The sequence below is a fragment of the Oryctolagus cuniculus genome, chromosome 12 (assembly GCF_051225735.1).
Source record: "Oryctolagus cuniculus isolate XC-2025 breed Fujian yellow rabbit chromosome 12, ASM5122573v1, whole genome shotgun sequence".
Taxonomy (NCBI): Eukaryota; Metazoa; Chordata; class Mammalia; order Lagomorpha; family Leporidae; genus Oryctolagus; species Oryctolagus cuniculus.
This window is the reverse complement of record NC_142878.1, coordinates 23,506,512-23,525,218: the sequence shown is the minus strand read 5'-3', so window position 1 is coordinate 23,525,218 and position 18,707 is coordinate 23,506,512. Positions and strand designations below refer to the sequence as shown.

General features: G+C 47.0%; 1 protein-coding gene and 1 long non-coding RNA gene across 10 annotated transcripts in view; one reads left to right on the top strand and one right to left on the bottom strand.

The window, feature by feature from the left end:
* Window positions 1-3,141: 3,141 nt before the first annotated feature.
* Window positions 3,142-18,707, bottom strand: part of FERMT2 (FERM domain containing kindlin 2) — an 82,322-nt gene continuing 66,756 nt past the window's right edge. For 2 of the 6 annotated variants that reach the window (XM_051822198.3, XM_051822200.3), the window contains 11 exons: window positions 18,465-18,572; window positions 16,034-16,168; window positions 15,309-15,358; window positions 13,868-13,992; window positions 8,839-8,945; window positions 8,509-8,730; window positions 7,136-7,159; window positions 6,593-6,613; window positions 5,725-5,849; window positions 5,269-5,410; window positions 3,142-4,410 (listed from right to left, as the gene is read on the bottom strand). In XM_051822198.3, coding sequence (XP_051678158.1) covers window positions 4,237-4,410; window positions 5,269-5,410; window positions 5,725-5,849; window positions 6,593-6,613; window positions 7,136-7,159; window positions 8,509-8,730; window positions 8,839-8,945; window positions 13,868-13,992; window positions 15,309-15,358; window positions 16,034-16,168; window positions 18,465-18,572 — 1,233 coding nt within the window. In that variant the 3' untranslated portion in view covers window positions 3,142-4,236. The remainder of the gene's footprint in view (window positions 4,411-5,268; window positions 5,411-5,724; window positions 5,850-6,592; window positions 6,614-7,135; window positions 7,160-8,508; window positions 8,731-8,838; window positions 8,946-13,867; window positions 13,993-15,308; window positions 15,359-16,033; window positions 16,169-18,464; window positions 18,573-18,707) is intronic. The other 4 variants (XM_051822199.3, XM_051822202.3, XM_051822201.3 and 1 more) reach the window with 2 other exon arrangements.
* On the top strand, window positions 4,315-12,126 carry LOC127483720 (uncharacterized). 4 transcript variants are annotated; one of them, XR_016217813.1, is made up of 4 exons: window positions 4,315-4,456; window positions 6,063-6,219; window positions 6,371-6,450; window positions 11,112-12,126. It is a non-coding gene; the product is annotated as an uncharacterized LOC127483720 (long non-coding RNA). The 4 variants fall into 4 exon arrangements; XR_007910260.3 differs by lacking the exon at window positions 11,112-12,126 and adding an exon at window positions 6,609-8,476; XR_016217812.1 differs by lacking the exon at window positions 6,063-6,219 and having other exon boundaries at window positions 4,318-4,456.

The window sequence follows — 18,707 nt, the reverse complement described above, 5'->3', positions numbered from 1 at the left end:
ACATTTTTCGCTTTTTAAACGCAAGGACTTTTGAGAGGCAGAGACAAAGAATGACCCAGATGCCCACAAGGGCTGGGCTGGAGGTAGAGGCGGGGAATACGCCTCCCGTGTGGGTGGCAGGAACCTGACAGCTCGAGCCATCACCGCTGCCTCCCAGGCTCCGCGTTGGCAGGAGCTGGAGCGGGGAGAGGAACCCACGCTGTGTGGGACACAGGCATCTTAACGCTGGCCCTGTTTTAAAGTCAGATTGTTGAGGTATTTTTCTGATTGGGCTCCTTGTGCATTCTGGTCTTAATCCCTCGTAGGATGTGTGGCTTGCAAACGGGTTCTACCATTCTGTGGGCTGCCTCTTCACTCTGTCGTTTGCTTTGCCGTGTAGGAAGGCTGGGGTCATGTTTTTAGGGATTAGTCTAAAAACAGCTACATCACTTTTCAAATGTTAAGTATGATGGGTAGGAATGACTGTAAAAGGCATCGGCTTGAGATGTATTCCAGAAGACAGGAGGAAGTAAAAAAAAAATGCACAAAATCCTCACATTTTACTGAGAAACCATTATGTTCACTGTAGCTACAGTGTAGAGGACTTAAGACATTTCACTGTGTGGTGTTTTTCAGACAAATTAATGGCCAGGAATCCAGGTTCACTTAATCCTACTACCTCAATAATTAATTTAAGGCGTCCCTGAAAGACTCGAAGATGAGAGAGAGTAGAAGGTGGGTACAGGGAACAGGGGGAGAAGAGTCTTTGTCTTGGGCTGTGACAGAGCTGGAGAGCCAAGAACTCTACGTGGCTTTTCTCCTGCAAAGTTCATGTTTCTAGCTCCTTGACTGAAGTTCAAGGTTGTGGAGAAAATATTTGTTGTGAGTGAGGATTACTAATTAACTACACCAGGGGCCTCTGGCAGGTCTCTAACCCGCTGCCCTAAGACAAACAGTTGGAAGGGAGCTTGGGCCGTGTCCAGTTGCCTGAGCTTTGAAGTCCACGTGAACCTGAGTTGCCAACGACAGAAACGGGAACCTAGGTCTCCGCAATGTTCTCGTCCCAGGCCTGCGTGAGCTCTGTAGAGAAGCCACTGCCAGTAGGTCTGTCTGTAACACAGCTAGAGAGGGAGCTGGAACCCTGGCTTCCCCCTGCAGCTCTGCCTGGGCGCGGGTTGGAGCGGTGTGACTGTAAGCAGTCGCTTGGCCTCTCAGGCCCTGTCTAGCAAAGGGGGAAGCTCCAAAGTGAGACAGGATAGAAACAAGCCTTGGAAACATCAGTATATCCATCACCGACCACAGGCTGCTCCACCCAGTTCCAAACCAATTGGGAGCAAGGCGTGTCCAAACCCTAACCACAAAAGACCCTCTACTGCCTGGCAGGGACTGTCCCAAGGCTTGCCCAGAATAGCCCAGTGTGACCAACACGTGACCCTCCTGGGGAGGCGGCAGTGAGCAAGTGACAGTGCCTGCACCAACACCGAGCCCGGCGCCCACTGAAGCCGCATGCTGCAGGGGATGAGCCCCAGAGGGTGCACACGTGCAGCTCCAAGCCAGCGAGAACCGCAGTGCAGCTCCTTCCGGGAGCCCAGCGGCAGAACTTCTCTCCACCTGCTCCTTGGGGCTCCGGCACGCGCCTCCCATCACCTCGCCTGGGTTAAGGTTTGGCCCCTTGTCAATTTCTATCACAAAGGAGTCGGAGAAGCTCGAGTTGGTATCAAAAGCACTTGGTTCCCGTCCTAAGCACTGCTGGTGTGCAGCTAACGGCCTCTGTATTCAGCTATTCTGAGGCTGTAGAAACCTGTAGTCAAGTCATTCCTGGACTTCCAGAATAACCGTTCTATTCCAGAAAAAAATGGAGTCCCTGGCGTCTTTAGGGAATTGTCTCCAGCACTCCTCGGGGTCCCAGGGCCCTCGTATGAAACGGTGCCATACTTACATGTAACCTACATGCATTTTCTATGTCATCTCTGCACTACTTAAGATACCCGACAAACATAAGACACGTAAGTAGTTGTTGTATTGTACTGCTTAGGGCGTAAGAAGGAAGGGATACAAGTTCAGTACAGGTGAAACTATTTTGGATCCTCCGCGTGCACTGTGAACTCAGGTGGGAGCTGCGGTGCTCGGACCAAAAGCAGTAATTTACTGAGGGCAGCAGGGTGCCACGCGCGCCCCGCAGGTCCGTGAAGGACCCACCCAACGGCAGTTCTGAGGAGGGGGAATTTTGGGCTGCAAGGAAATTTCAGTTTCAGGGAGGAGAGAGTGCTTTGAGCTCTTTCAAGTCAAAAATGCTCGAGATCTGAACTGGTGGAGGCTGAAGAAGGTGCAGGGATAAGGACACCCCCCGCTTGAGGGCTGGCATGGGGGTGGGGTGAGCCCTGTCGGGGGATCAGCTGGGAAGGCACAGACCCTGCAGGGACCTGATGGGGCTCCTGGGCTTTGCGAGTCATGAGTTGAGACACAGCCAGGGCTATGCTAGGCCTGAATAATCTTAAAGTCACTGGGAGGGCAGTGAGGCAAGCCGGTGACAGCCCACGCACGGGGTGTGGCAGCAGTGGGACTCCGGAGCCTCCGGTCTATTTCGGGCTTCTAGCAAGTGACGCCGGGGAGGAACTCTTCCATCTTGGAGCAAGGCTTGCTCCGAGTGGCTTCTGAGTGCAAAGAAAAGCAGAACAGACTGGATTCAGAGGGAAGCGACAGTGATGAACGGACCCACAAGGCCTGGTTCTATGCAAGCGGTAAGAATAACGTTTAGGACTGAATTTTGAGCCTGAAAGAAGACTGATCCGCAGATGGCTCCACGGCCAGGGGAAGGCCAGGCGGAAGCCAGGTGTGTCATCCTGGCCTTCCACACGAGGGCAGAGCCCCAACTACTTGGGCCATTGTCTGCCGCTTTCCTAGGTGCATTAGCAGGGAGCTGGATCAGAACCGGAGCAGCTCAGACGCAAGCACGTGCTCCGCTATGGGTTGCTAGCACTGCTGCCCCACCACCCTAGCCGTTCACTACATCTCTGAGGCTAGAACACATGAGGGCTGCTCAGCGCAACTGAGAAGCCTTGGCGGTAAAGGCCCTGTCTGTGTCACCGTGCAACACGGGCCACACGCAGCATCCCGTGTCACTGTTTGCATAGCTTTTTAGAAATAACTGCCAAAGAAATGTTAAATAAAAGGTTTTGCTTTTATTTAAAATAAAATGCATTTATACAGTCTTTAAACCATGGATTATTGGACAATACTGGTAATCCTCCCTCCCTGGCACCCTCGTGGGCTGTGTGAGCTCAGAGTTTTCTGACTAGCACCAATGCAGATTGTAACAGCGCAACAGACTCGGACAGGGCCAGTCCAGGCATCAGAGTTAAGGACACTGTGGCAAATCATGACCATCATGAAGTAGTTCTTCATTTAGCAGATATTAAAACTGCATATTAACCAGACTTTTAAAAGCATTGAATTAATGCAAAGATGCTGTTGAAGCCACTTGCTAGTTGAATAGTTTTTAAAAAACTGTACAATTTTATAAAATTTGTGTTTGTACATTAGTTACACAAAAGGCATACTTCATAGACCTTACTTCATAGTATAATGCAAAAGTTGCATATTTTATGCAGACAGTGATATGCTGGTGAATACTAAAAGTGTCATAATACAGTATGGTGTAAAAATAAAAACAAGACAATATACATACATGCTTCATCGAGGACAAAAACAAACCAAGAGTAACAGACAAACAGCATTTTCCTTCAAGGTCAAACATTGACGCTATTAAGTAACAGGCATCTTTTGCAGGCTTGATTTCTACTTTGGGGGGCGGGGTGAGGGGCCACATGGCTACCTGGGAGTAGGATATATTAAAACATGACATCAAATTAAACATACATTAAAACACATGCATTAAACATGATAAATAGACTTCATATCGGTTATGCCCTGGATAGCTTTAAAGTAGATGGCTTTTTCTTACAGTTCGGCTAGCTTAAATCAGTGACCATTTGTTCCTGATTTGCCCACTATTTCAGTTTGTAATTCATGGCCCTAAGGAATGTGTGCCGTATTCCACAGTCCATATACTGTATCAAGATAGCAGATTAATAGTCGTGCTCGTTAGTGCACATATCAACCGGTCTAGTAAGGCAAAAAGTTTTCATGATAAAATAATAAAGTTCAAGCTTACTTTATTAAGCAGCATATAACAAACAACAGCTTTTAAAGTTAAATATTGTAATGGCCGTGGTGCTTCAATACACGTATTTCTATTCACACCCAACCACTGGTGAGTTTGTAGAACATTTCTTCATCTAAACTCTCATTTTGGTCTTTTGCCCGTGTTGACAGAAAGATGTAGCCGCCAATGAATTCATGAACGACTTTGCAGTCGACTTCGGTACAAATAAAGGACAACCGTACTTCATCTGCGAACTCCACCGTGACCTGGACCGGGGACAGAGAAAGGAAAGAGGCGTCAGCGCTGCTGCAGGTATGCTGCCACCGAGCACTTCTCCAAGCTTTGGCCAGCGTAATGCCTGAGTCCACAGGAGCAGGCTTACGAGCTCCTCCTACGAGCTTCCATGCTCTGGAGAGGAGGACTGGACGCGGGGGCTTTAGGTCACTATGTTCCCAAGGGGCCTCTGAGTCAGTTACTGGGAACTTCTCCCTTCAAGTCCTGGGAGAAAACCTACTTCCTGTGGTTTAGCTCATATTTGCTTTAGGATATTCGACCTTTAGGTATCATGGGTGAGTTATTTGGGAAACCAGATTCTATCAAGTGACAGAAATTGATACCACAAATCCCACGTGATTCCGGACGAGCAGATGATGCGTATTTAGCATTAGTTATGCATCATGAAGGCAACATGATTCACGGGGTAAACGACCCAGGTTTTAGAGCCTAAGCCCCGAGTGAGAGTCCCGACTGTCACTCAGCCGAGGGTGTGGTCAGGGACCAGGAGGGCTCTTTGTTTCCGTGTCCTCATTGCTAAAGCAAGTGTGACTCCATCCACCCTGGAAGACAGAGTGCGATGGAAACAGCCGGCACTGAGGCAGGCACGCAGGCGGGCGTGTGGTAGCAGCAGCTGCTACTGGGAGGGGAGTGGAAGGTATTTCTCCATCGCAGGGGGGAAGCACAAAAAGATAACTATTCTAAGCACACGATAACGAGTGCAGTGATTAAAATTCTAAGGATATAAATAGGCACGGTTAAATGAGAGTGAACACCAACCACGGTCTGTACTGTCTCGTCTCAGTTTCCTGATCTTGGCAGAAGGAGGGTTTAGCTAACGTGGAACGTACCATCTTAATTTCCCAGTTTACGTTCCACTGCTTCATGTTGCTGAAACGCCATGTTTTAATAGCATCTCCCGTGCTGGCATCCATCCTAATGAGCCTGTTGTATGCAATTCCGATGAGTTCTTCCTTTTTGCCCCCTTGGAACCTGTGGCATCAAAACAAACATTTAGGGGCCAGCCCTGTGGCGGAGGAGGTGTGGCACCAGCATCTCATATGGATGGCTGTTCCACCTCTGATCCAGGTCCCTGCACCCACGGAGGAGACCTGGAAGGGGCTCCTGAATCCTGGCTTCAGATCAGCCCAGCACTGGCCATTTTGTTTTCAATGTAAAAATTGAAGGTACACAAAATAGTTGCACATTTCAACACTGCTTTACTGTACAAGTTAATGGGTGGAAGCAGGAGCAGCAGAAATGCATACGTTCAGGTGCACACGTAGACGCTCAGTGGGACCACTGACCTTGCAATGAAGTGTGTGATGCCAAACTCAGGTAATGACTGCCAGGCTTGGATAAATCGCATCTTGGCTTCAATCAGACTCATCTGAGCTACATTCTGATGGGCCTCCAAGATTCTTGCTGTTATCTGAAGGAAAATAAATAGCACCTTTTACAATCAAATTATTCTTTCACAGTAGAATCAAGATATAAACATCAAGGGACTGAATTATATATCAACCTGCACAGATGTGAGAGGCCTTCAGAAAGCATACGGGAAAATGAGTACTGCACAAAAAATACTTTTTGAAGTACCCCTTTGATACTATGTGTAAACTAAATACATCAATTTTTTGTTTAGGAGAGAGTCCCCCCCCCCACCACCAATTATGCAGTGTTTCCTGCACTTGGGGAACTCGCAGAGGTCAGCACATCGGGGGGGGGGGGGGGGGGCGGGGGCAACGGCTGAGCCTCGCCCTGGGAAAGCCACCTTCCTGATCCTGGGATTGCCCTGCCCAGTAAGTACTGAGGAATAGGTGACCCTACGCATTGTAATGAAGTAATATGCACTGTCTAAGCATAGCACATTCCTGCTTACTGTGTATCAAGAGCACTGGGAGGTGTCTGTAACTGCTCTGTGCTGAAACGGGCCTTCTGCTCCACACACAGGAGTTTAAATGGAGCAATAACGCACGGATCAGAAGCAGCCCCTGGAATACAAGTTTCTAGCGGTTCGTTACAGCTTTAAGGTACTTAAAAGCACAATATACTGATCACTTTATAATTTTAAAAGTAACTTTAGAAATTTCTAGTAATTATATTATTCACTTTGAGGACAGGCTGTGGCTATGGTTTTAACATTTCATCTTTCTTGTAAAATGGAGAACTTACCAAATCTCTTATATAGCCTGGCTGTAGATGGCAATGCGAGGAAAGAAAAAGGAAGCGGAAAGAAAAAAAAAAGAGGCAATCAGAAAAAAACGGCACTGAGGCAAAGAAAAAGCTGCGGTACCTGCAAACCAAAATTCCAGCCAAAAACCATGCAAAAATTACTGTAGGTGGAAACCAAGCAAAGTAAATGCAAGAATGAAAATGGAAATGCGGAAGCAGCAATTACTTTCCCTCTAGAATACCGAGGCCCAGGCCCACTCGACGTGATTTTAGAATGTTAAGTGTTACTAGAATTCAGGGTAGACATCTGTAGGGCGAAAATAAAAAGAGCAAGTACACCTCCCTCCTCCAGTGGACCAGGTTCTTCTGGTTAGGGAGAAGCTAATGATTTTAGTAGTGACGGAAGCTGCGCTCGCCACAGCCCCGCCAGTCTTCTGAGATTTAGTCAGAGTACGCTCCATGCACTGCTTCACAAGTAAGAAATGGCACAACGCAAGTGCAGGGCCTGTGCTGTCTGTTCACCCAAACACAAAGCTCAGTTACCATCTGCTTTTTGCATCCTTTTTCCTGGAAGGGAAAATACAGAGATGCCATACGCTACCAACAGTGGCTATGAACATAGCAGGCGTTCATCTGGATTAATAGATAAACATAAAGAACAAGCCTTTTATTTAGAAAGAGCCATAGCACGTTTAGCCCATGTATGTGTAACCGGAGAAAGTGAAGTCCGTGCAGTCTAACAAAGGTTACACTGATAGACCAGCGAGGGAAACGCCTGGAGCGCGCGGCAGCACTCGGCCGGCTGTGCGGTGGCCAGCGTGGTGCCCGACACAGAAGCCACAGGTTTGTCTCTAGGTACTGGCTGGGTGCCAGCCTCCAGGGAACAACCTGTGAGCCTAGCTTTGAAAAGAATGCGCACTTGGGGAGACGCCAACATGGAGAAGGCTCATTAACCAAGGACCACCCACGTGCTGCTGACCAAACACCCTCCTTAACCGCAGGAGAATTCTCAGCAGAGAGGGAGCACTAGTTTAAAGGCGTCTGAGCAAACAGGCCCGTGCATACGCTGAGAACAAAACCAACACTGGGCACCCTCCATCTACTCTGCACGCTCTCATTCTGGTACCCGACAGTGAGTGATGAAATTACTAGGACTTGAAATTATTCCTTGCCTTTGAAGGCCGACGGATTCACTTGAGAAACAAGTACTTGTTAAGTGAAACATCTAGTAATAAAAAATGAGAACTAGTGCTTGCTTCACTCTCCCTTTTTAGCTTCCAATCCACATTCCACGCATCTCTCCAGGGCGGCACCGCCTCCACACTCCCGCGTGTCATATGACTGAGCTACACACGCCCCACGCAGCTCGCAAACACGCTGAGTATGACATCTGAAGACTTCCAGCTAAATAATTTCTGACCCATGATAACCGTTCCAAAAGTTAAGGAATCAGTTAAGTGTTCTTGGTATTTCAATGAACATTTCTCATGTCTAAAAATCATTCCTGAACGAAGATAAAAACAAAACTAGAGAAAAAACCACCTTTAAAGGCTTTCTCTGCTCCCACCCCAGCCTCAAGTTCAGGGTTTGTTTGGGGCCTGCTGCTTGGCCTACAGGGTCCTAGGGCCGCCCCTTGGGGCAGGTCTCCTGCAAAGGACTCTTCTCTGATGTTAAGAAACCATTTTCCTGAATAGCAACCCTTTTATGGTGTTAATTTCCAGAAAAGGAATTCTGAACAGGGTGGATAAAGCAAGTTTCCTTATAGGCTGTCAACTATTGCTCAATTATCTGTCCTATTAAATTGATATACAACTGGAAATTTTCTATTCTAACCAGCTGATAGGAAATTAAAAAATTTTATTTGAGGGGACATGAAACAAACCAGCACAAAACAATGGAGAAAGTGCGCCAGCTACCTGCTTGTTCTTGTACTTCTTCAGGTAGCGAGGGGACACCAGACACTCGGGGTTGATGTCGGTGGTGATCTGCTCTGGTATCAGCTGAGGGTCTGGGTTCAGGTGCTGCATCTTCAGGAAGGAGAGGATGTTCTGCACCTCCAGGTTGTAGGAGCTGTCCGCCATGGTCTTGCCCTTGGAGGCCAGCCTGCACGCCGCCATCCAGTGTGCGTACTGCTTCTCCTGGTGGGAGGAAAGATCCACACAGCCAATCACTCGTCCCGTGTGCACCCCACGGTGGGTCGCTCATGACTCGGGAGAACACTGAGGTTTATTAAGCTGGGAACTCACGTTGTCACAGCGTAGCCAGATTTCATTCATGCCCTCTGCCACTGGGATCAGGAGTTTAATGTTAAATTTTTGGCCTGAAATGTTTACATCTGGGGTAACTTCACATCCTGTAAAAAAAAATTAAAGTGCATGAATTTATTTTTAATAAGAAACCCAAGCCTACACAAGGAGGCTTACTGTGTGGGGTTTTAACCTGTCCAATCTTGCCGTAATTGTGCAGGCTCAGGTCTGGGGACGATGACCACTGAGCACGTCATTCGAGGCCAGCCCTCGGGAACCTACACACTCACAGCTGGTCGGGTCCCTAGAGCTGCCACTACGAGGCATCAGCTCAGGCTTCAAGGAATACAATCAGGTACCTGCCACAGCTCCCTAAAGGTTATTCCAAATGTCTGTGCTTAGCTCATGCCCCTCAGCGACAGTTCCCAGATCCTCCAGCCAGAAACATCACATGGGGAGAATGGTCCTGTCCCCTCTAGGTAAGTACAGTGCTGAACACGGAGGAGCCGCGCACCTTCGGCTACAGCGGGCTCTCTTCAAGTGCCCTCGAGAAGCAGGTCCTATCATCACCTTGCTGGGTTTCCACCTGCTTGAGATTCCTGCAGGACCACTTACTAAACAGCCCCTTTTACACAGGCTTCAGGAATGCTAAGACAATTGTGCAGCCATTGTTTAACCTGCAAAGTTCAAAACAAAGAGATGCCTGGTGAGGCAAAATCTCCTGCAGAAATGGCAATCACTGAGGAGGACCCAGAGTGCACAGTTCTGTAATAATTAAGGCTCTTTAGAAAAACCAGAGCAACTACACAGTGAGTGGGAACTCAGGGGCTAGCGTGGATACGAAGGCACTGAGCGGGGACCCGGATGACACTCGTCCCACGTCAGCCTGGCTGCCTGCTTCCACAGCAACACACCACACTGCTGCTGGTACTCGGCTCTGTAGCACTGAACGCAAACAGCCCCTCCTGGTGACCCTCGCCCATCCTGACGCTTTCCAAACTAAAAGCTTTGAAACTTCATTTGAAAGAGAGATCTTCCATCTGCTAGTCCACTTCCCAAATGCCTCCAACAACTGGGAATAGGAAAAGCCAGGAACCTACAACTTCCTCATGGAGGGCAGGGACCCAACCACTTGAGCTGTCTTCACTGCTGCCTCCTAGGGTATTCAGCAGCAGGAAGCTGGACTCGGAAGCGGAGCTGGGACTTGAACCCAGGCACTCCGATGTGCCGTGTGGACGTTCTCGTCATTCCTAACCACTGTGCCAGAGGCCCATCTTCTTCATACCTGACGGCCTGTGGCCCCTCCACTTTCTCCCCGTGTCTGTTTCTCCCTTCTTCCCAACAGAACCAGGAACCCACTCGCCAGACAACACAACACCGCCAGCTCCCTAAACTCGCCCGCCATCTTTGCATTATAGCCACTTCCCAAAACCTTAACTGTCTCAATCCAACCATCCAGATTTTACTCCCAAGAGATATCCCCAGGCACCTAAAGGATCTCAAAGTCCAGCTCATCATCCTTCCCTTCATACCCAGCTCGCTCTTCTACATTCCAATCTCAGCATCATGCTCTCTACTCAACTGCACGAGCCAGAAACATGTTCTCCCCTCCCTGGCCTCCTGCCGACGCCATCCCCCGTCTGTGGAGTGAACATCCTCTTGATTGAGTTTTCTCCTCCCCCCACTTCTCCCATATTGATTACTGTAATTATCTGGATTATTATCGTCTCTCTCAAATCACAGGAGAAGTACAGATCCTGCCACTTTTGTGTTAACACTCTTGCAGTGTTATTGCACTGTTACCAGTTAAAAAAAACATCCACCTGCCATTTTTACCACCCAATTCCTGCCTAATTGTCCTCCTGTGAGCAGGAATGCTGCAGTAGCTGCTGGGGGAGTATTCGCCCTCCCTCTCGGGCTGCGTCCCGGCAGCACACCCACCCCTGGAGGCGCTCAGCCCTCCCCGCCAGCCTCTGCCTGGAGGGCTTCCCCTCCCTTCCTTCTACAGAGCTGATTTCTCTGCAGATCGGAGCTCTCACATCACTTCCCCGGCAGTTCCCCCACCTCACTGAGGACTAACGTACACAGAATCCTGAGCCCTCGGCCCTCTGAACCTCGTGGGGTGAGCGCTGTCATTCGTTCGTTCTTGTCTGTCTAGGACCTCGCACAGTTTGCAGCACAGGATTAATAATGTTAGCGGAACTGATTTTAAAATGTTTGCATTTTAAATCCCCCCAAGGGGCCTTAATCAGAGTTTAACATTCACTTTTCAGAGGAGGACACCAAGGCCCAGACCGGCTGGCTTCCCCAGATCACAGGGCTTGCTTAGCAGCAGAGTCTGGGCGCAGGGATTCCTAGGGCAGTGTCACTGATGTGCTGTGATGACGGCACCTGCAGGAGACTGGCAAGAACTCAGCGCCCAGCTTATCGCTCTGTGCCAGCACTTGACTTCGTGGTTACAAGGGATGAAAGCTAAGAACAAAACAGAGTCAGTGACGATGAGGCCGGAAGACACAGTCAAGTGTCTGAGGCAAGAGCGGATCATCTGAGCAGGTCCCGGGCAGCCCAAGAGGGAAGCAGGAAGGAAGCTACGCAGACTCTGAGAGTAATGAATAATGGTCAAAACCCAAAAGTGAAACTCCTGTGGCCAGGAGGGGAAGGAGGCGAGCTGAATGAGAAGTTTTGGGCAAATCACAGAACTCCAACATAAGGAAACAGCAATCCTCTCCCCAGGACAGAGGTTTTGTGGTTTTTAAAATGTGTAACTATAAAGCGAAAGCTCAGATGATGACTAGGCAAAGCTGACGCAGTAGCTTACACGTTTGGGTATGTTGCTGAAATACAATATTCTAGTGGACAATATACTAAGAAAAATTAAAACTTTAGATCAGCAAAAGTACATGTGTCTTAAGCTAAATTATTTGAGGAGTCATTTTTATGCAATGACTCCTAGAACATTTTCTTTCTATGCTGGTGCTGTGGTGTAGTGGGTAGAGCCACTGCCTGCAGTGCCAGCATCCCAGAGAGGCACCAGTTCGAGTTCTGGCTGCTCTACTTCCAATCCAGCTCTCTGCTATGACTTGGGAAAGCAACAGAAGACAGCCAAAGTGGTTGGACCCTGCACCCATGTGGGAGACCAGGAGGAAGCTCCTGGCTCCTGGTTCCTGGCTTCGGATCAACCCAGCTCTGGCCACTGTGGCCAATTAGGGAGTGAGTCAGCATATGGAAGACCTCTCTCTGTCTCTGTCTCTTCTCTCTCTGTGTAACTCTGACTTTCAAATAAATAAATCTTTTTTTTTTTTTTTTTTTTTTTTTTTTTTTTTGACAGGCAGAGTGGACAGTGAGAGAGAGAGACAGAGAGAAAGGTCTTCGTTTTGCCGTTGGTTCACCCTCCAATGGCTGCCACGGCCGGCGCACCGCGCTGATCCGATGGCAGGAGCCAGGAGCCAGGTGCTTTTCCTGGTCTCCCATGGGGTGCAGGGCCCAAGCACCTGGGCCATCCTCCACTGCACTCCCTGGCCACAGCAGAGGGCTGGCCTGGAAGAGGGGCAACCGGGACAGAATCCGGCGCCCCGACTGGGACTAGAACCCGGTGTGCCGGCGCCGCTAGGCGGAGGATTAGCCTAGTGAGCTGCGGTGCCGGCAAATCTTTTTTTTAAAAAAAGAACATTTTCTTTGATGCTTCTGCACTAATGCGAATGCTGTTAGTTATTACCATTGTTTCATATTATAATAAGTATGGACTTCAAAAACTGTTTCACACCAAACTAAACTTATCCATTTTCTACACACTTTCAGAAGTGCCCTTGTAGCTATTGGCAAAATCCAGAGAAAGTAGAGAGGGGCCAGACAGTAGGCATAACCCCTCAGAATGAATTCCAGCAGGTGCAGCTGTTGGGCCCAGAGCCCAGAATCACCTCACTTCTCTCCATTCGTTCTCCAACCCCTTACTCAGCTCAGAATTCAGGCTTCACATGAGTGCATCTGACTGCCATTTCAATCACACTGGAAAGGCACCTGGAAAATGCACTTTAATTCTGCAGCCTTTGCCATAATGGAGATAGCGTGGATTCGACCATGAGGAGCCAACCCACTGCGTGCTCTGCAAGCACGCCAGACGTCAAGGGCACAGGAAGAACTGCGGGAGGCCCCAGGAGAGTGGTTCCCAGGAGACGCCCCTCCTAACTGCTAACCCGGTGACTTGAGTAACAGCAGCAGCCGTGTGCGTGCCCAGCGAGAGGCTCTGCCGAGGCATCTCGGTGAGCAGCAGCACGGCATACACCGGCGGAACCAGATCCACCCGGGGAGTAACTTCCGCCACCTGAACCAATGCATCCGCCAAATGACAGAGGTGCAGGCACAGTGGGAAGAACCAACAGTGCCACCAAAACAGGAAATAAAAATAACAAGCTAAGAAGTAAAGCTCTAACTCCCCAGACCTAAATTTAAAAAAAAGAACAAAGCCAAGAGCTGAGCCCTCTTGCAGGCTAAGCTCAGACTGCAGGAAGACACACGGCAAAGGTAACAGGTGCCTCACACGTGCTAGCGTTTGCAAAGACAACAAGAAATCAAAGAGACTGACCCCGAGGGTGCCGAAGGGACCAGCCTGTTTCAGTGGAGGTGAGGAAGAGAAGCAAGATGCCAACAGGGAAAAACCAGCAAAGCCTAGGAGATGACTCTAACATGGCTGAAAATGGGTGGAATCTGAAGCACCCATGCAGAATGAGGACAACCTAAATGCCCTCAATGCTGACGATCAGAGAAGACACCGTAAATTTACTTGACAATTCGGGAAAGCACAATCACATATTTCAAATCAGATCTGCACACAAAGATTGCAAAAAAATATTTATGTGGAACTGAACACTCAACTTCAGGAAGACCAGAGTACAAACACATCTCAATATTTAAAGCAGACCTAAACAGGGATGCTTGAATAACTCCTGCCCTTCCCCTCACACCCGAATAAGAGAATTTAATAAATATTAGGCCAACAGATAGTCCACAGGTCATTCAGAGCTTTCCTTACCTCTGAGGTTCATCTGATGAGCAGGTGTGCCACTGGATTCTTCTTTGCTCTTATAGCAAGAAATAGACGTATCTTTGAAGGTACACCAATATTGCTTATAACCTTTTAGAGTCAGCTTTTTTGGTCTACGCATCATAGAAATAAGAGAAAAATCACTGTAAAGTCACTCTGATACCTAGTTTCACAATGTTAAAAATCCAAGGCCGTGTCTCCGCCCTGATTAGTTCAAGTCCCACTGGCCAGTGTCTGTCTTTGTTTAATGTTGCTGTTATCGGATGTGCCTTCACTTCTCAGTCTACTCGAGAAGATCCCACCAACAATGAGCAGTGGAGGAGGAAGACAAGGGAACCTACGTTATAGAATTTCTCAGCCATAGCCATCTCATCCCTCATAATCATGTCACACGGAGGCAGAGATAGATAGAAAAGGAAAAGCACTGTACATATCAATAACTGGAAGATTTCCAGGTCCCACAATTCCTTGCACGTTTCCAGGTGTCTACCGATTGCCTCTGGAGCCTCTGTGAAGTCTACCTGGCATGACTGGGAGTGAGGGACACTTTGCAATGGTGACATTAACTTGCCACTCCAATGCCAGTCACAGGCAGAAAAAGGTATGTAAAAGTGAAGGGAAACGGGGTGGCGTAAGTGGCACCTGCAGTCTTGCCCTTCTCTCAGAAATGTTAGTGTCTTGGAGCTGCTGCCTGTCCAGCTACAGTACATGGCTATTTCATAATGGTTGATATCTTATACGGATATCAACTTACACACCACCTCCTTTTCTTGTCCACCTCTCTGCCTTAATGCCCAACTCTCTTGATTCATTCCACGGAATATAGCAGGATTGTTAGTTTTAAAAAATCAGGTAAAATGGAACCTTAGGTAATAGGACCTGGGGCCCTGAACAAGGAACACCAACTGCACTACTGGCTCATCACGTACCGCTTCCCACTACGGCCCACAGGGGCTGTGCCACTCACTGCTAGGTTTCAGCATCTACACGACACAACCCAATCTATGAAAAATGTTTACCAGATAAAAGAGTGAATACTTTGATTTTAAAAATTTTACTCTCATTTAACTTCAAAGATAGAAATCTTCCATCTGCTGGTTTACTCCCCAGTTGCCTTCAACAGTCAAGGCTGGGCCAGACTGAAGCTGAGTACTTAAGCCATCACCTGCTGCCTCCCAGAGTGTGGGTTAATGGGAATCTGCATCAGAAGCCCAGGATGGGGAGTGAGGCACCCACTATGGGCGAGGGCCATCCAAGAGGCAACTTAAGCCCCCGAGCCAAACACCTGTCCCATGGTACTGTGAGTTCCATTTGGTAAAATGGCTATTTTCTCTCATTACAATTTAGTACTGATCTAACTGGGGAATCCTTCCAGGGACTGATTTGCCAGTCACTAACAGCTGGGATCCTCCCCATCGTGTGTACTTACTTGAAGACTTTAATATAGTCAGCAAGCTCTGGAATGGAAGTGATGTCACCCTGGGGAAGAGGTAAATCACATTCTCAGTTGTTTTAGGTGGAATTTGAAGTTCCTTCTAGTATTTTATATTTGATATCAAGAACCAGCTTGCCACTTAACTGATAAGCAGAACTACATAAAACCTGGACTACATATATCCTTCTTGGCACAAAGGCATTTTCAAATAGCACAAAAAGTTCCTTTGATCAGAGTGGTAATTTACATAACCCACAAGAACAAACTGTTACTTCTAGTGTATCTGCATGCAGAAACTTTGCAAATCCTAACAATCCTGGGAAAAATATTTCTTCAGCAATAGCTGATTTCTAAGCTTTGAAACCAAACAGCATGTAACAACTTTCCTGAGATCTATTTTTTCCTTTTTCTTACACTATTTCAAATGTGCAGAGTAAGTGAATCTTACTGTCACTTGAGATTACGCGTTTCCCACCACGTGTAAAATGACGTGCAGGGGTATCAGGAGATCTACATTATGTTGGCAGCATTGAGACTAAGTACAACAGGACTTCTACAATACTTCCCTCAAAGTTCCTGGGGAAAAAAATCAGCATCTGACTTCTTCAAGCACTTAAATACTCTACATTTCTCTCTGTCCTGCCAAATACATTGTGAGGACCTAAATCCACAAAAAGGTACGCATCAATTTAAACGAGTAGCTAGAAGAGTCACCCTACCAAAATTGTTGATGTTTTGCCCCCTTCCAGAGTGATCTCCAGGTCTGAAAGAGCAGCGTCCACTTCATCAACTTCTTTGTCACTGTTGTTCAAATGATTCTCTGATGTCATGATTGACAGTTTATTGATATGATACTGAAATCAGAAATGGCATTTTATTAAAATGGCTGCTACAGTTGTAAAATTACCATTTGAATCTATACTGAATACTTTTCACTGTCCAATTTGAAAAGATAAAAGTCCAGCACCTGTCAAGGTAGGAAGATGAAGGGCACAGCACCTGACATCAACATCCTAAACCTGCTAATAAATCTTCATCCAAAAGCAGCAGCAACTTTGGATAAAGCGAATTAATTCATAGTTTGGGGGGTTTGGAGTGGATATATGCATTCCAGGACTCAAGAAAGTTCATAGGTCAACATGAATCTCCAATGAGCAGAGATTTGTGCCTTTTTTTCCTTCAGTGCAGTCTTCCTTATGTCTAAGGACTTGGTATCAGTGATTACGGAATGAATGTAGATAGAACACTATGTAGAATATGCACAGATAACCACCCCCACATGTGGATTTTGATGTTACGCCTTGGAGATGTGTTATGCAGACCCTGTAACTTCAGTCAGCTACCCGTCAAAGCAGTACACAGCACCACAAATTCTGAAGTATGCATTCACTATTCATAGAGACATTTAATGAGGTAATCTAAGGTCAGCGATTACTGTTCCTCCGTGTTTTAAGACTGAGTGAGGGACGGTGTTATTGCGTGATGAGTTAAGCCACCACCTGCACCACCAGCATCTTGTATCAGAATGCTGGCTGGAGCCCTCGCTAATCTGCTTTGGGTCTACCTCCTTGAGGACATGCCTGAGAAAGCCACAGATGATGACCCAAGTCATCTGAGCCCCTACCATCCACACATGAGACCAGGATGGAGTTCCTGGCTCTTGGCTTCAGCCTGGACAGGCCCTGCCTTTTCGGCTCTTTGAGGAGTGAATCAGCTAGGGAAAACCCGCTATACTGGTGTTACCAAGTGGGGTGAGTTGCAGGAAATGCAATTCCTGAGAAAACACATGTTGTATGTGTGCTCAGTCTGCTTTTTGGGACCTATTACGTGACAGACAATGCTGTTTGTGTTAAAAAAAAGTAAACACATATTTTTTAAAATTAAAAGATAAAGCAGTACTATACAATAAAATCTATGGTTTTCACATTTATATTTCACACGTAAAATTATCCTGTGATTGGCGAAACTTCCACCAGAAAATTATGAGTCCACCTTCAAAATGAGAGCGATGTAAGTAGAAAACTATAACCAAATGAGGGCTCCCAATAAATGACTCCAGTGTTTTAATTCAAGACAGTCTGAATCACGCAGAAACAATACAGAATTCTTAAAGAGCTGTAACTGAAAAATTTTCCTGGCACATAAAATGCTTTTAGAAGACAGAGCTCAGAGCTTTTTTGGGGTCAGGTGTCATGGTGCAGTGGGTTAAGCCACCACCTATGCTGCTAGCATCCCATATGAGTGTCAGCTCCATTTCTGATCCAGTTCCTTGCTAATGCACCTGGGAAAGCAGTGGAGGATGGCCCAAGTACTTGGACTCCGGCTACCCATATGGAATACCTGGATGGAGTTCTAGGCTCCTGCCTTTCGCCTGGCCATTAAGGCCATTTGGGGAGTGAACCAGTGGAAGGAAGATCTCTCTAACTCTGCCTTTCAAATAAATAAAATCTTAAAAAAAAATATTCTTCTAAAAATACATCTATGCTTAGTACACTGGTCACTTCCAGTTATTTATGAAATTATGTAAAGAAGCTTCATTTTAGAAGTGTGATTTTTTAATATATATGTTTTCAAGGGAAAACTGAGTAGCTTTAAGCTAATACATTTGGGGATGGGAGGAAACTTAAAACTACTAACTATATCACTAAAATCAAGACAAAAAGTAAAACTAAATTCATTTATTTCTTTTGCTTAAGTGTCTTATTTTCTATATAGTAAAAAATAAATATCTACCAAACATTACTAGAATTATTATGCCCCCTCCCACTTTTAAAAAAAATTACTCATTTGAAAGTCACAGTTAGAGAAGAGATGGAGAGGCAGAGATCTTTCATGCACTGGTTCACTCCTCAGGTGGCCCCAGTGGCCAGGTCTGGGCCAGGCCAAAGCCAGGAGCTTCTTCGAGGTCTCCCACATGGCTGACAGGGGTCTAATGGGGCATCTTCCATTGCTTTTCCCAGGCCATTAGAAGGGAGCTGAAGAGAACTGGAGCAGCCAGAACATGAACTGGCGCCCACACGAGATGCTAGCATTGCAGGTGGCAACTTCACTTGATACGCCACAACGCCAACCCCCACTATGCCACTTCACTATAAAAATATCCTCCTACCCTTTCTCCCAACAGCCCCATCTCCACAGTCTTTCAAGTACCTGCAAAGCTGCAAACATCATCATTTCTTCTTCCGTGCACTCAATTTCTTCCAGGAGAATAGCCCATTTGGCCTGCTCATAAAGCTGATTGATTCGAATGGCATCATACTGTGCCCCAAAACAAACAAACAATAATCAGTTCTTTTGTAATATTTCACCTTCACATTAAGAAGTTTTGCAACTCTTACTATTCACTTTTAAAGCTTGATAGGAAAATATAATACTTTTTTTTCTGAGATTTTT